At 37.0% G+C, this 15,092-nt stretch overlaps 2 protein-coding genes across 4 annotated transcripts; both read right to left on the reverse strand.

The window, feature by feature from the left end:
- Positions 1-522: 522 nt before the first annotated feature.
- paqr3b (progestin and adipoQ receptor family member IIIb) lies at positions 523-4,725 on the reverse strand. Of its 2 annotated transcripts, none has more exons than XM_026273409.1 (7): positions 4,564-4,725; positions 3,899-4,097; positions 3,664-3,826; positions 3,367-3,522; positions 2,323-2,520; positions 2,132-2,222; positions 523-1,369 (listed from the first exon to the last, which is right to left on the reverse strand). In XM_026273409.1, the coding sequence occupies exons 2-7, from the start codon at positions 4,081-4,083 to the stop codon at positions 1,227-1,229; spliced, it is 936 nt and encodes a 311-aa protein (XP_026129194.1). In that variant the 5' UTR covers positions 4,084-4,097; positions 4,564-4,725; the 3' UTR covers positions 523-1,226. The 2 variants fall into 2 exon arrangements, with proteins under 2 accessions (XP_026129194.1, XP_026129195.1); XM_026273410.1 differs by having other exon boundaries at positions 3,899-4,159.
- Positions 4,726-5,665: 940 nt separating this feature from the next.
- LOC113109683 (anthrax toxin receptor 2-like) lies at positions 5,666-15,091 on the reverse strand. Of its 2 annotated transcripts, none has more exons than XR_003293005.1 (18): positions 14,669-15,091; positions 14,395-14,466; positions 14,005-14,076; positions 13,840-13,921; positions 13,646-13,750; positions 13,362-13,430; positions 12,711-12,791; positions 12,565-12,625; positions 11,763-11,861; positions 11,385-11,454; positions 10,882-10,960; positions 9,168-9,263; positions 9,018-9,068; positions 8,843-8,938; positions 8,588-8,761; positions 8,414-8,494; positions 6,072-8,086; positions 5,666-5,989 (listed from the first exon to the last, which is right to left on the reverse strand). XR_003293005.1 is itself a non-coding variant. In XM_026273408.1 (18 exons), the coding sequence occupies exons 1-17, from the start codon at positions 14,812-14,814 to the stop codon at positions 6,100-6,102; spliced, it is 1,473 nt and encodes a 490-aa protein (XP_026129193.1). In that variant the 5' UTR covers positions 14,815-15,090; the 3' UTR covers positions 5,666-5,989; positions 6,072-6,099. The 2 variants fall into 2 exon arrangements, 1 of the variants encoding a protein (XP_026129193.1); XM_026273408.1 differs by having other exon boundaries at positions 6,072-6,138; positions 14,669-15,090.
- Position 15,092: the final 1 nt, after the last annotated feature.

Below are 15,092 nucleotides of genomic sequence, written 5' to 3' on the forward strand. Positions count from 1 at the left end.
CGGACTATTTTAGATTGCTTCGGGGATACCGCGGCGGAGTAACCCAGTACCTTTGTGATTCTTCATAGACATAAACAGAGAGAAGTAGTTCCGGCTACGATGTTCCTCCGCAAGACGCAAGCAGTTCTGTTTATTAACCGCTAGAGCGTCCAAAGTTCCCTACCGCAGCTTTAAATCACATGGAAAATACAGTTGTTTAAATTTAAAGCAAGGGGCGTGGTTTTATCCAACCCCGCGCCATTCGGTGTCCATCGAGCAAATATCTGAACATGTGATATTATCAGCAATTCAGTTTCAGCTAAAATGTGAATTATCAATAATATCATTAAAAATGGACATAAGAAAGTATATGCAGCGTATTTCAGACCACAAAAAGAACACTGAAAGTGTGATTGAGAGTACAGCTGATGAACATGACAGCCATCAAAGCATTTTGATGGTGTAATAAAGTTAAGCCCCCTTAACAATTTCACATGCCCCCTCAGTCATTTCATCCTGCAGCCGGGCCTGGGCTACACGAAGTACAAACAATATTTTTTTATTCAGTTCCACAATTCAGATATATATTCATTCAGACAGGAAGTTTACATGATATCAATTAAACAAAATTAAACAGCCAACAAACGTTTATAAAGGATGAAATGGAGAAAGTCATGCAAAAGGTTTTTTAGGCTAGCGGCAACCTTGATATATGTTCATAACATAGGTTCAAAATCAGTTCAGTGCAAGTATTGTGATTTTGACCTATTGCTCACAAAAAGGACTTAAGTAATACTTTCTTAATCATTTAAATGCCCAATTTCCAGTGCTGTATACATAAACTCGAATGCATTTAATACATCAAAACAACTCGCTTTACCAAACAAGTATATAAAACAAAAAAGACAGAATTACACCATAGAATTCATCGTTCTCAGAACAGTGATAGTTAAGAGCATTTAAATGAAGGACACTCCAGAAAAGTTAGGCAACGTATTATCAAGTATGTATAGTTTCACAGCCCCAATGATAGCATGGGGAAAAGGCTCAATAAAACACAAAACGCATGAAGTAACAGACAAAGACACTTGATATCCAGCAGACAATGTATGGATCATTAGTTCAGCCAGAGGAACTTAACTGATTGCACAAAATGTGATTTTCATTGAACGTAACCCTATTGTACGGCGTTCAAAGGCAAATGAATTTGTTGAACATAAATGGCTCAGGTGATTGTATAACGGTGTTTAATCGTGACTGCTGTAGTCTGTGCAGGGCTGATTGTGTCTGAACTTCATGATGTAGACAGCGGTCTGGTGCCACCAGTAGAACATGACCACGACCAGCACGTGCCAGAGCTGGTGACTGGCTCCAAGATAGTTCAGCTGGCCTGTGAGGACACACATATAGAGATCAATGTGATTCTTGACTAATTTGGTCAATTTGATTTTATTTGATTAGATTATTTCAACATGATTCATTTGTACATGTAACCAGAATTAGATTTGTGATCTGGATTTGATGGTTTTTAACATCCGACAACAGTATTTAAAGTTTATTTCTTCATTAGAAGAGATTTGGAGAAATGTAGCATTACATCTCTTGCTCACCAGTCGATCCTCTGCAGTGAATGGGTGCCGTCGAACAGCTGATATAAATAATCCACAAGTGATCAACACCAATCCAGTCCATCAATTAACATCTCGTGTAGTGAAATGCTGCATGTTTGTAAGAATCAAATCCATCATTAAGATGTTTTGAACTTCAAATCATTGCTTCTGTCTAAAAGTCCTCTTATCCAGAATATTGCATCTGAATCAGGAGAGAAATATGCAGCTAAAATGCTTTGATAGATTTATTTCTTACAAATGCATCTTTTCACGTTATAAGACACTAATTAAAACGGTGTGTGAATTACTGTGATGTTTTTATCAGCTGTCAGGATTCTCATTCTGACGGCACCAATTCACTGCAGAAGATCCAATACTATGTGTAACGTGTATGTGTAGTACTACATTTTTCCAAATCTTTCCACAAAAACAAACAAACTCATCTACATCTTGGATGTCATGACATTTTCAGCAAATTTTCATTTTGGGGTGAAATATACCTTCAATAAAAAACAATAATAATATAGTATAGAAAACATCACCTGGAAAGTACCGTTCTGGGATTTTACTGACGTAGAAAAGAAATGCTGAGGCGGCAATCAAATACATGATCATGACTCGAGGAAAAAACACCTGCAGAGATATGATGTGATCAATATTAATAGTACAACAACCCTCTCTGGTAGAAGTGATGTATTGCTTTCTTTCCCTCCTCACAGTGAAAATAGATCACCTTTACGATTTCAGAGTCAAATCCTCCGTTGAGCCAGACCCAGTGGCAGGCCGGGATGATGCCGTATCCGGCCACTGAGCAGAACATAACAGAGCGCAGTTTCTTCCATTTCTGTGTGAGGTAGAGCGGATGGATCTGAGCTGCAAACACAGCCAGGATGAGAGCCAGCACCGTCAGCAGGTACACCTGCCTCCAAAACTGAAACAAACACCATGTGCACTTAAGACTGGAGCAATGATGCTAAAAATTCAGCTTTAATCACAGGATCATATGTGACCCTGGACCACAAAACCATAAGGGTCAATTGGGAATGCATCAGAGAGCTGAATAAACAAGTTTTCCATTGATGTATGGTTTGTTAGGATAGGACAATATTTGGCCAAGATACAACTATTTGAAAATCGGGAATCTGAGGATGCAAAACAATCTAAATATTGAGAAAATCGCCTTTAAAGTTGTCCAAATTAAGTTCTTAGCAATGCATATTACTAATCAAAAATTAAGTTTTGATGTACTTACAGTTGGAAATGAACAAAATATCTTTATGGAACATGATCTTTACTTAATATCATAAAGGTTTTTGGCATTGAAGAAAAATCAATATTTTTCACCTATACAATGTATTGTTGGCTATTGCTACAAATATACACTTGCTACTTATGACTGTTTTTTTTTTGGTCCAGGGTCAAATTTTACATTTTACAACTATTTTAAATAGTAATAATATTTCCAAATACTACTGTTTTTACTATATTTTTGATCTGATAAATGCAAGCCTTGGTGAATTCAAGATGTGTCTTTCAAGAAACATAAAAAAATGTAATTACTCCTAACTTTTGACTATTTGGTAATGTGTATAATAAATATGTATAAATAAATAAACAGATAAAATAATATTACAATCAATAATTAAATTTAACTAATTCAGAATAGATTCAAATAATTAATTTAATTTAATACAAGCCATAAAAACAATACAAATTAAATTAAAGCTGTAAAAAGAAACCATCAGAAGTCGGCTCTTATGAAACACATCGGTCATACACTGTTGCAGTAGAAGGCATAGAAGACTCCAGGCACATAACATCCCAAAATCCCCACGGATATTCCAGCATAGTCCAGAGCAAGCCAGCGGCGACACGTCTTCTCCGAGCGATGACAACAGAACAAGTGATAGCCCACAGAGCACAGCATGCAAACCTGACCAGAGAACAAGAAAAGAAAAGCCCATTAACTAATGTGACACTTCTTTACTTTGTTCCTGTGTATGATACACGATTATCTAAGCTCTCTCAAAGCGCACTAATAGAAATATTACCTATCGCACATTTCATATATTACCTGAAAACAAAACAGTCCTATTGAATAAATGACGTAGTCCTCTCGTGACGCCCCTGCAGACGGCAGGACTGTGGCCATGTTATTCACTCCCAGTGAGAAGAACAGCAGGAACCCAAGCAGATGACTCCAGATGTTCACCGTCTCATTGGACAGAATAAATATGCTGTAGGATATGAGAAATTATGTATAAACGAACGGGATCACATCTACACTCTCAAAAGAGTAAGAAACGCACCTTTTTAGGCACAGTTTGGATGGCAGGTGTGCTCTGTATCCATCTGTGATGTAGGGATTCTCCTTCAGAAACACTGGGATCTGTTCAAAGGTGTATAATCGGATCCCTCTGGGCACGAGCACAGGCCAGTACTGATAGCTGCTCAGCTCAATGTAATGAGTGCTCTTGAGGATGCTCTGAGGCATCTTGGTTCATGTGGCTGGAGGAACAAGACAAATGTGTCTTATTCGTTTCAATGAGGCGGTGTCTCATAACAGCGAGCTCCATACACACACACACACACACACACACACACACACACACACACACACACACACACACACAAAACAGTATTTATTAAAGCCCAAAAATCAGCTCCAACAAAAAGCCCTAAAAGCAGATCAGCAAGATTTAAACAAGGACAGTTGTTTCGAGTCGGTTTTAATAACTTTGCATTTATTGAAATCTGTGGCTAGTACGGTCCATTCATATATAAAAGTCTCTATATTCTCCTGAGAACATATATTATAAACACAACCAAACATGCAATAAAATTCCGTATAAGATTTGAACATACATAACGGTAAATGTTTAGTTCGAGCCGCTTCTGCTGCAGGCTAACAACAACTGCTAATGAAGATTAGATTAGGCTTTGAAATCCATTTTAAGTACAGCTAACATCTCACCTCCAGGTAAAGACCTGCCGTATATCCCATTCAGCCCTACTTGTTTCTTAATTTCTGTTTAATAACAGAATATGAGCGTCATGTTGAGGACCGGTGGTTAGCCGAGCGGCTAAAGGCTAAAGAGGCGAGTGTGTGACATTAATATCCTGCGACAGACACACATTATTCAACTCTCGCTTCACGAATTGCGTTTTTAATGGAAAAAGCACATATATGTGGAAAAAATTAAACAATTAAAAACATAATGATTTAAATACATTTTACCAAAAAAAAGAACCGTTTCGTATAGAATTTTTTATATATTTAAATAAGATGTCTGATTTTCAGCCCCCTTTTACCTTTCAGCAAAATAATCTTTCATAAAATCCTGAGAGATTAAGATTATAATTTGGAAAATCCAGACATTAAGACATTATACAGTCTGTTGATTGTGTTTCAGACTAATCCCTACCAAATTATATTTTATCATTCTACTAGGCTTTTCATTTTCTATCAGACTATTTTGCGGACTACGGCAATAATTCATTGATAATTGTAAAAACTTTAAAAATAAATCATATGCTCATAAGTGAACTAACAGATATGCCCTTTACCTAATTAACAATGTCACAATTTAACTGATGAATTTAATTTACCTGAAAAAAGTCACATGATCTTTCAGAAATTATTCTAATATGCTGATTTGCTTCTCAATTATTATTCAAACTTAACTGTTCTTATTTTAGTATTTTAAGTATTTCTGTTGCTTAATATTTTTGTGGAAATCATGACATTTCTTTCAGTATTCTTTGATGAAGAGAAAATTCAAAATGACTTGATTATACAACAGTAATCTGTTGCAACATTAGTCTTTACTGTCACTTCTGACCAATTTAATGCAGAATATTTAATATTAAAGTGTTTTTTTTTTGCTGTTATTACTGTTACCTTTTGAACTGTAATGTGTCATAGTTTCCACAAAAAATGTAAGTTAACTCCTATATTTTATTGTATTTATATGCCATTTACCTCATTAACAAACAGTGTCACACGTGTAATCTATTGATTAAATCAAATTGTTATACATAAATATAAGAACAAATAATACAAATACACATCTCCATGAATTTACTGGATACTCATCTTTACTAATAATAATGAAAGAAATAACTATGTAAATAAAAATAATAATTTACATTTTCTTTCCTTGACAAATCCATTCATAATACACTCACAAGAAGGCACTGTGTTGGTTTGTAACTAGAAAACCTTAAACAGACTGATTGTTATAAAAGCAGTGAATTCAACCATATTCAAAGACATGCAGAAACAAAATCAGCAGGATAGATTTACACATTAAAATGCAAAGGTTTTAATTCAGAAGTGCAGCTTTTCACACCGTGTCCGTACAGCAGTGGATCCTCCAGTCCTTTTTGTCTGAACGTACCTGAAAAGTGACATTTATTGTGAATCCTACATCAGGATTTCTAGGCTTTCCAAATAGTATCTTAAAATTGATTAGAACTTACTTTAAAGTAAAAGACACATTGAATTCGGTCAGTGATGCTGAACTCGGTTGAATTTGATGCAGCGTCCCTGAAAGACAAAAAACAAAAGCAGAATGCTACTCTACATTACAGATCCATAATGGAGGACCGACTGTCCCACCACCCCCTCTTACAACCACACTCATCTCTTTACCCCATTATCTCTTATAAATGTGAAATATGACAAGTGGAATCCCCTAACATCTCTGCCTCATGTTACTGGCTATGCCCTCATTTTGAGACTGGTGAAAGGTCTTTTACCCACCATTCACTGACTAGTCCACATCACATTAACTCAGTACTCGAGCTGAATCATCCACATTGGATTTTTTTAATGCATCTCATATGGTAAAAAATAATTATTTTGACAATATTTTTTGTCAAGCTGACATGTACGATAATTTGGAGTAATTGAGTTCAATTGAGAGGAGGTTTGATTTTAATTGGCGGTAAGGAAGCAGGAATGATGGAGGTCAGGCAGGCTGATCAAGCAACACTAATGCATGACAAACCCTGTTTGGACAGATCTGGTAACATGAATGGAGAACAGGTACCAGTGTTAATAATTAAGCTCTATTTTACAGCAGGTCTGAATCTCTGGTGTGAAAAAAAAACCTTGTATAACAAGAAAATGAGGAGTGTCTGTCTTTGAAAATCCTGCTAGAACATTGCAATGGCATTGCTTTGGAGTTGGTTGCCTGGTGGATGTTTATTGATCTGAGGGCACATTTAAATTAAACATTAAATTGCATCATGCATACACATCATACTTGGTATGAAAAGGCTTTAAACACATAGAACTTCTAAAGACAAGTAAACTGAATAATATAAGAAAAAGGATTTTACTTTTTACTTTTATCTTTTTCTTATCTATTTTAAGAAAAACAACAAATGCAGGCATTTTAGTAGTCAAACTTGGTATGAACAATTTAGTTAAAGAATTAATGAACTATTTGTGCAATGATTGACTGCTGCCCATAGACAAACACTTCAACAATATTCTCGTTGTGCCCTAGAAGGACGTTCAGTTAAACTCAAACTAAGTGTGACAGTGCAATCAGCGTGAGGTCAGAGGTCACTCTCGGCAGTGAAGTGTCAGACACTGAGTGTCACATCCTGACAACTTGAACTCTGACAGTCAGGTCAATCTAATGAGTATAATAGTGACGACTGCTCTCTGATGAGTGTGTGTTTGAGGGTCAGGTCGTACAGACGTACTACCGTAGCAAGAGTGTGATCTGGTCTGTCTGTGACAGGACTGTCAGCCTCGTTTGTGCAGCTTATTAGTGCTAATGAGCCTTGTCAGCGGACCAAATGAGGGACTGAACTAAGCGGTTGAATGAGGAACACAATGCCTCTGTTCTACAGCCTAGAGAGATTTTACATAAGCAGCGTTTTAAGGCATCATAGGCTCCTGCCTAGGGCTCCACTTCCTAAAAGCATTAGCCAACTATGGTAGCAATTTCCGTTCTGTTGGTGTTTCCTGAAACCATAGTTTAAATGAACATTCTAAACAAACATTCTAAACAATCTACAGCCTCTGACTTGTGGTTAGAAGCATGGTTTCTTGTTAGCAAGACAATTGGAGTTAAATAAATGATGCTTTTGGGCAAGATAAGAAAGCTAACATGCAGTACAATCTATGTCTTCCATTTTATCGAAATATATACATTTCTTTATATCTATAAATAGATAATCTATATATCTATATATTTAAGGAAGTATCACGATGTCGCTATAGATTCACATTGTCACTCTAGACAACATGTCATGCGAAGTTTCCGCTCGAGTTGACATTTTTCAACCTGGGTGGAAAACGCGATTGAGGCCAACTGAAGTCACCCAATTTTTGTCATTTGCTTCGCCGGCGCGAATTCGCATCTATTTGCGTCTTTGCATTGACCGTGCACACAATCTACTAGCGCAAATAATTAGATTCACTTTCGGTATGCACACACCATAAGGGAAACCTGGAGGATGATACAAGAGGGAAACCGCTAAATTAGAAAAAAGAAAAAATGGTAAATTAGTCATCAGGTGGCATGTTCAACACAGCAGCTAGCTTTTTGATATTCTGATAACATCTTCTGGATCCATATTAATGTACACATAGTCTAAAATACTGTACCTCCTTTTGTCCTCACAACTACAAACTATTAAATATCAAAGAATATCAAATTACTGTTTTGAATTTACAGCAATTTACTCTATGAGATAAAAAAAAAAACTGATTTATTTATTGATAACCAAACATTTTAGTTTACAAAAAGCCATTTTCCTGCAGTTTATAATATACATGTTTGCGTAAACCAAGGCCACCGTACCTTGTCATTTGCTGTGGGTCTCATGATAGCAACTCTGTCGTATTGTCTTCGCAGCAACGCTAACACAGCATCAAAACGCCCCTAACACACAGAAGCACAATGGCATTTGTAAGAATACATATATTACCACAATCATCCAACAATGAAAAGCCAGTGCATTGACAGGCAACTTACTTTAATGGGTGTGTACCATTTGTCTGGGACTGGGGCCTGACATACTGGTGGTGGTCTGGGTGGGGGTCTTTTTACAGGCTCTTCAAACTCCTCCTCTGGCATTTTGACCACAGCATTTTTGGCTTTCGCTAACCGCGTCCCTTCCTCTGTAGAGCCCTTCTCACCCCAGCGAACCTGTGGATGTTGTAAGCTTCAGCGTATATCCATAGAACTTTTGTTCTGTTTTTTTTGGACTGCGTTGGATTGTTAAGTCACCTCCATCCGTGTGATGCCACCAGGCCCTCTGCCACCATAATAAGACGCATCCACTGTAGGCCACTTCTTCTTCGGCAGAAGGTCCTCCTCAGGTTCCTGTAAGATATATACAACAAGCATTTCAAGAAATCGTCAGTTTGGCAAATATAAATGTCAAGGTATGTGCTGTACCTACAGGTATTGGGCATGGAGGCGGAGGGCGAGATGGGGGTGGATCTCTGATAACCTATCACAAGAGTAGAAAAACAGTCTGTATAAATAGTAATATCTTATTAATATACAGGTTTGTAGACAATAACACAAGATGTGTATCTGTAGTGCTCACCACCATGCAGCAGAGCGGCCAGAACCACCAGAGCACAATTAAACCCAACAACACCAGCAGCACCAGGATGACAATCACTATCACTATCCCATCAGACTATAAGAAATTAAAAAAATGCGTTTGATTTAGAATCATGTACAAATGTTGTGTACAATTACCTTTATTCAGCAAGGATGCATTAAATTGATCAACAGTGACAATGAAGATATTTAAAATGCTGTTCTTTTGAACTTTTTATTAATCAAAGAATCTTGAAAAAAAAATCAACTGTTTTCAATATTGAAACATTTCTTAAACATCAAATCAGCATATTAGAATGATTTCTGAAAGATCATGTGACACTGAAGACTGAAGTAATGATACTGAAAATGTAGCTTTGCATCACAGGAATAAATTACATTTGACAGTATATTCAAAAAAGAAACCAACTCTTTTATTATGTCACATAATTACTGTTTTTGCTGTATTTTGGATTAAATAAATCCTTTGGTGACCAGGAAAGCTTTCTTTCCCAAGCATTATTATATATAATTTAAATGTATCTGAAATATATTTAATATACATATCACATGGGAAAAAGCTAAACAAAAAATTGAAATTAAAAAACCTTAATAAAATAACTTTAAATGCTAAAATTTATTTAATTTATTTAATTTAAAATGACTTAAACTGAAAATTAAAAACTAATAACAAATGGATAACAATAACTAAAACTTAAAATTATAAATAAAAAAACATGTTTAATCAAATATTACAAAAATACAATAATACAATGTGTCTGTGTATTTATATATAAACTAAAACAACAGTGACACTGTATTAGAATCCATTGTTTCAAGAGAACATGCAATAACCAGCTACAAACCTGATTCCAAAAAAGTTGGGACATTGTACAAATTCTGAATAAAAACAGAATGCAATGATGTGGAAGTTTCAAATTTAAATATTTTATTCAGAATACAACACAGATAACATATCAAATGTTTAAAATGAGACCATGTTGTGATTTCCATTACAGTAGCTTTATGTGATGCAGTGTCGTCTAAGGGCCCGAAGATCACGGGCATCCAGTATGGTTTTCCGGTCTTGACCCTTACGCACAGAGATTGTTCCAGATTCTCTGAATGATATTGTGCACTGTAGATGATGAAAACTTCAAACTCTTTGCAATTTTTCAATTCTCATTGCTCCGGTATTTTTCACCGCAGCATTGGAGGAATTGGTGATCCTCTGCCCATCTTGACTTCTGAGAGAAACTGCCACTCTGAGAGGCTCTTTTTATACACAATCCTGTTGCCAATTGACCTAATAAGTTGCTTATTGGTCCTCCAGCTGTTCCTTATATGTACATTTAACTTTTCCGCCCTCTTATTTTTACCTGTTCCAATTTTTTTGGAATGTGTAGCTCTCATGAAATCCAAAATGAGCCAATATTTGGCATGACATTTCAAAATGTCTCACTTTCAACATCTGATATGTTATCTACAGTATATTCAATTGTGAACAAAATATAAGTTTATGCGATTTGTAAATTATTCCATTCCTTTTTTACTCACAATTTGAACAATGTCCCAACTTTTTTGCAATCGGGTTTGTACTTTGGTTTAATTATGTTCCTATAACCAGACAGTTTTTTTTTTTTAATTTACTGACCTTTTTGGCAAATGTATGTATTATTACATTTGTTTTGTTAAAAACTGTATTGTGTACTTACACATGTTGTGGCATATATTGTGATTGGACTTGAAATGAAAGACTGGCCGTTATTCAGACTAATGAGCACATCGAGGGAGCTGTCGAGAGAGGGAGAGTCCGTTATTACTGGATTAAATTCCAGAGGCGGAGCATAGTTCAACATATAAAAAGACCAACAGCGCTGTACTAAAGTATTATTTTTAAAACAACAAGATGAATGTCTCTTAAAAAGACTCTTTCATCTGTTCAAAGCAAAACGGTGGCTTATTTCGCACATCTCTTTAAGGCAGTGCTCTACAGCAAACAAAAATATGCTCCTGTCACACACACTGCTTTGTTTCAGCCCTGCACTGAGCTTGTCCTTATCAGTTGTCTGTTAGCTATTCCATAAACAGAAACCGAGATAAACCCCCCCCGGGAAAAGATGATGAACTCGTTCCCTTTGCATGTAGGCTTGTAACAGCTGTGGCTCTGAATGGAGAGCCACTGTTCTCCAACTGAAGCTGGTCCAATGCCACTTACTGTCCAACCTCGGTCAACACTGGAGCTGGACACAGAACGTAATTATCCTTCACTGCACTCGGCTTCTCATCTAGAAGGAAGAGAGAGCAGCATGAGACTGCCATAAAATGCCAAACGCCGGCTGAAACACAGAGGCATTATTTAAGGATGTGGCTGCATGAAACTTCCCCATCGGCTAAAAAAAATGAGCCTCTGGAGCCCATGAAGAGCTTAGGACGTCTCTTCCTAGCAAATAATAATAACATTGTGGTTTAATGTGCTATTTATTCATTTGCTGAATGGGGAGGTGAATTAGAATGCTTATTTTTTAAGGCGTATCTTTGTGGACAGGGCTAATTGTTATGTTTTATAATAGGTGGAATGCATTCAGTGGCTTACTGTAAGGATCCTGTTGATTGACAGATAATGTGCAGACCACACCTTCTGAAGTTCTTCCCTGCGTGAATCCCCTCCCTCGCAAAACAATGTTGAAAGTCTCTAAAACACAGTGTTTACACTGAAATTAGACATGATCATGAGTTCAAAAAGATTTTAAAAAATCAGGTTTTAAGCTGCATTTACACTGCAGGGTCTTGATGCCCAATTCTGAATTGTTGACTCTATCTAAAAGTTTTTGACTTTTAAAACTTTAGATATTGAACTGGAAACAGGGTTGCCAGGTCTTCATAACAAAACCAATCCAATTGCTAAAACAAAACAAACTCAGTCATGATTTTTCTGTGGTTTTCTCCTTCATTGGGGGTCCCTCGAAATCAATAGTAGAAAGAAGAAAACTGCAGACTTGTCAACATTACCAAAAAAAGTGTCCGTCTAGTTGACGTCAGTTGCCACTGTCTCTTTTTCAGTGACACACAACTCACATTGACTGGGGAATATCCCAGTATCGCCGTGTGAATTGGGCTACTTTTACAATGTTGCTCTTTCAAACTATTTCAACAGAGAAAGAACATGACTGGCCTAGTTTTGGGCTATTTTTCAATAGCAGTTGGGTTTTGACCTGGCAAACCAGGAATATCCAATCTGTCCACTTACATTGTAGACACAAATGCATGATTTATTTTCAACGAATATCAGAAAACATGTGCTTTTTTCCTGCTTACATATCCGTGGGTCATCTGTGCTACATGAGAGGAAAAAATCTGAATTGGGTCATGCAATGTAAACGCGGTGTTAGACGTACCATTCACGCAAATGCTGGAGGGCTCAAGGTTAAAAATCTCTACACAGGATTTCTTTAAAATCTGTAAACACAAATACAAGTCAATTAGAAGCCAATGTGGAAACCAGATGTGAGAAAAGCACTTTTTTGTTTGTGCTAAACCTCACCGAATTGACAATGTTTTTGAGGGCCTGAAATCCATCCACAACAGGAAACACTTGATCTTTGCTGTCTGCAATATCTGCAAGCTATGAAAACATTAAAACTGGCATATCATGTCAGAAATTACTTCTCTTTTCAGAATCTCTCACCACTGTAGCAGCCAATTCTTGAAGCTATCCTGCTACCATTTCCCAAGCCAGAAAGCCATCTCTTGCTAATGTAAAACGGGCCGGATATGGGCTCTACTGAATGCAATTACACTCAGCATCGGACAAGCTCATCCACCAACGTCAATATAAAGGATCCCTCTGTTACACTAATGCAGTTACTAATGCACATGAAAAAAACAATATCGTCATGACCACAACATTCCCGTGACAGTGATGCACCAACAACTGATGAACTATAAAAGATTCAGACAAAACAGAATGTTATAAAATAGATGCTTTACATTTTCGGAAGAAATATTTTTCGCTTGCCATTGTGAGATCCACCAATCATGCTACGGTTTCTAGCTGATTGCTTGCAAGTTTATATGATATTGTGGTCTCTAGATATAATATACCATGTAAGTCAATGGAATTTTCTGTTTGTTATTCAGTAGATGAAAATTGTGCATCTTTAATGTAGGCTACAACAAGATGCATCCTTCTTACCTGGTTTGCATCAAAGTCCTTCACGCCAACACAGTAAACCCGAGCACCATATTTTCTCGCCTGATCAGCCTTAGAAAGAGAATAGGGAATACATTCAATAGTTTATTCAATATTAATATGCACGATACTAATATAAATCCAGAACATGTCAAACCTTTATTGCAAAACAAGGTGGAAGATATTAAATACCTCAACATTTTACATCAGCTCAAACATGCAATAGTTTCCATTTAATAAATGCTTATGCAATATTAATATTTCATATATGTGGCATGCTGCTTTACCTCGATCACAGCAAGATCATGGGGATAGACCTCCAGCTTCCCATCAGTCAGTGCAATAATGATGCTGGATGCTTTTGTGCCATGGGTAGTCATTTGTTCTATTACCTAAAATATATTTATTTGTTATGACCTCTGACATACATATAGGAGAAAAAAGATGCAATGCTTTTGGTGATGATATATCATCTACTCACCTTTCTTAACCCCTCGTGCATGTAGGTTTCACCAGCAGGTCTGATCTCGCTCAAACTTTGCAGACCATTATCAATAGCTGCCCTAAACACCCATGCAAATACATCAGCTTTACGCTTTTTATCTGGATTTATACTAACAATATTTAAGTATGAAGGAAAACCCACCGGTCTCCAGTGAGAGGCAAGACTACTTCTGCACTAGAAGAAAAGACTATAAAGGATACTCTCATTTTCGGGCTGAAGGAAGTAGAAACAATCAATTAGGAAGTATAAAATCAAATTTACTCTCTGGGTGGGTAAGAAAAATAATATGTTTTCATATAACTTTTATAGCAGTAAATAGCTGTATAACTGGGTCACCATTCCACACACTAATCCAAACATACATTTTACACAAAGTTAAATATAGTAGTCTAAAACTAAGTTTATATTTAGTTCCACACATGTGCAAGAGCTTGAGAGTCGGACGAATGGTTTGTACCAGACAGGACTATGAAACTCTTTGGTAATTGTTAGCTGGTTATAAAAAAGCAACTTTTAACTTTAGTTTCATACCTTACGAAACGATTCGTCAGTTGTTCCACAAATCCAAAGATCTCCATCCAGTTGTCAGAAACACTGCCTGACCTATAAATGATGGTGAACATTTGGTGCATCACTAGATAAACAGGGCCATATAAGGGCTCCTGGGAGCTATGTAGAAAAAACAACAACTGTAGGCTATCTCAAAATACCAGGGCTATTAATGAGCTCATTTGAGAAAGAGAGAGAGAGGTGTGCGCGTGTTTTCATGAACATACACTCTATAAAACATGTACAGCAAACTCACCGATCCAAAACAAAGTATAAATCAAAGGCTCCGTGACAGGACCCATCTTCTGCTTTCACGAATGAAGTCAGGAGAGAGATGCAGAATAGGTGGAGGACCCAGGTGGCTTTACTGGCTCGATCGCTGTCTCTCCTCATTCCTGTCATGTGCTGCGCGTTGTTGTGGGAACACGTCAAATCCAGTGATAGAAATGCAGCTGGCGCGCGCAGTTATTTCACTATCGGACAATAATGCATTTAAACGCCACTCCGGCCGCGATCTTCAGGAACTGTTTCTCGTTTCCTGTCGCTTTCAAATATCCATGTCCTCCACTCCAGATTCATTTCATTCCGTGAAGTTTTGTTGTTTTTTTCAAAGCGCGTCCGGACTGCGCTGCACATGAACGCTTGATTCAGTGCGCGTGCGCAGATATGTGGAGTTGCGC

The sequence above is a fragment of the Carassius auratus genome, chromosome 10, assembly GCF_003368295.1.
Source record: "Carassius auratus strain Wakin chromosome 10, ASM336829v1, whole genome shotgun sequence".
In the NCBI taxonomy this organism is placed as follows: Eukaryota; Metazoa; Chordata; class Actinopteri; order Cypriniformes; family Cyprinidae; genus Carassius; species Carassius auratus.

Bases quoted from the DNA above. Each gene is read 5' to 3' on its own strand.
- paqr3b (XM_026273409.1), bottom strand. From the start codon at position 4,083: ATGCCTCAGAGCATCCTCAAGAGCACTCATTACATTGAGCTGAGCAGC. The intron at 3,827-3,898 runs GTGCGTTTCTTA...CATATCCTACAG, and splicing joins TCCAAACTGTGCCTAAAAAG to CATATTTATTCTGTCCAATG. The intron at 1,370-2,131 runs GTGATGTTTTCT...GTGTCCTCACAG, and splicing joins CCCAGAACGGTACTTTCCAG to GCCAGCTGAACTATCTTGGA.
- LOC113109683 (XM_026273408.1), bottom strand. From the start codon at position 14,814: ATGACAGGAATGAGGAGAGACAGCGATCGAGCCAGTAAAGCCACCTGG. The intron at 12,792-13,361 runs GTAAGAAGGATG...ATGTTTTCATAG, and splicing joins AGGACTTTGATGCAAACCAG to CTTGCAGATATTGCAGACAG. The intron at 10,961-11,384 runs GTAAGTGGCATT...CTCTCTCGACAG, and splicing joins GTGTTGACCGAGGTTGGACA to CTCCCTCGATGTGCTCATTA.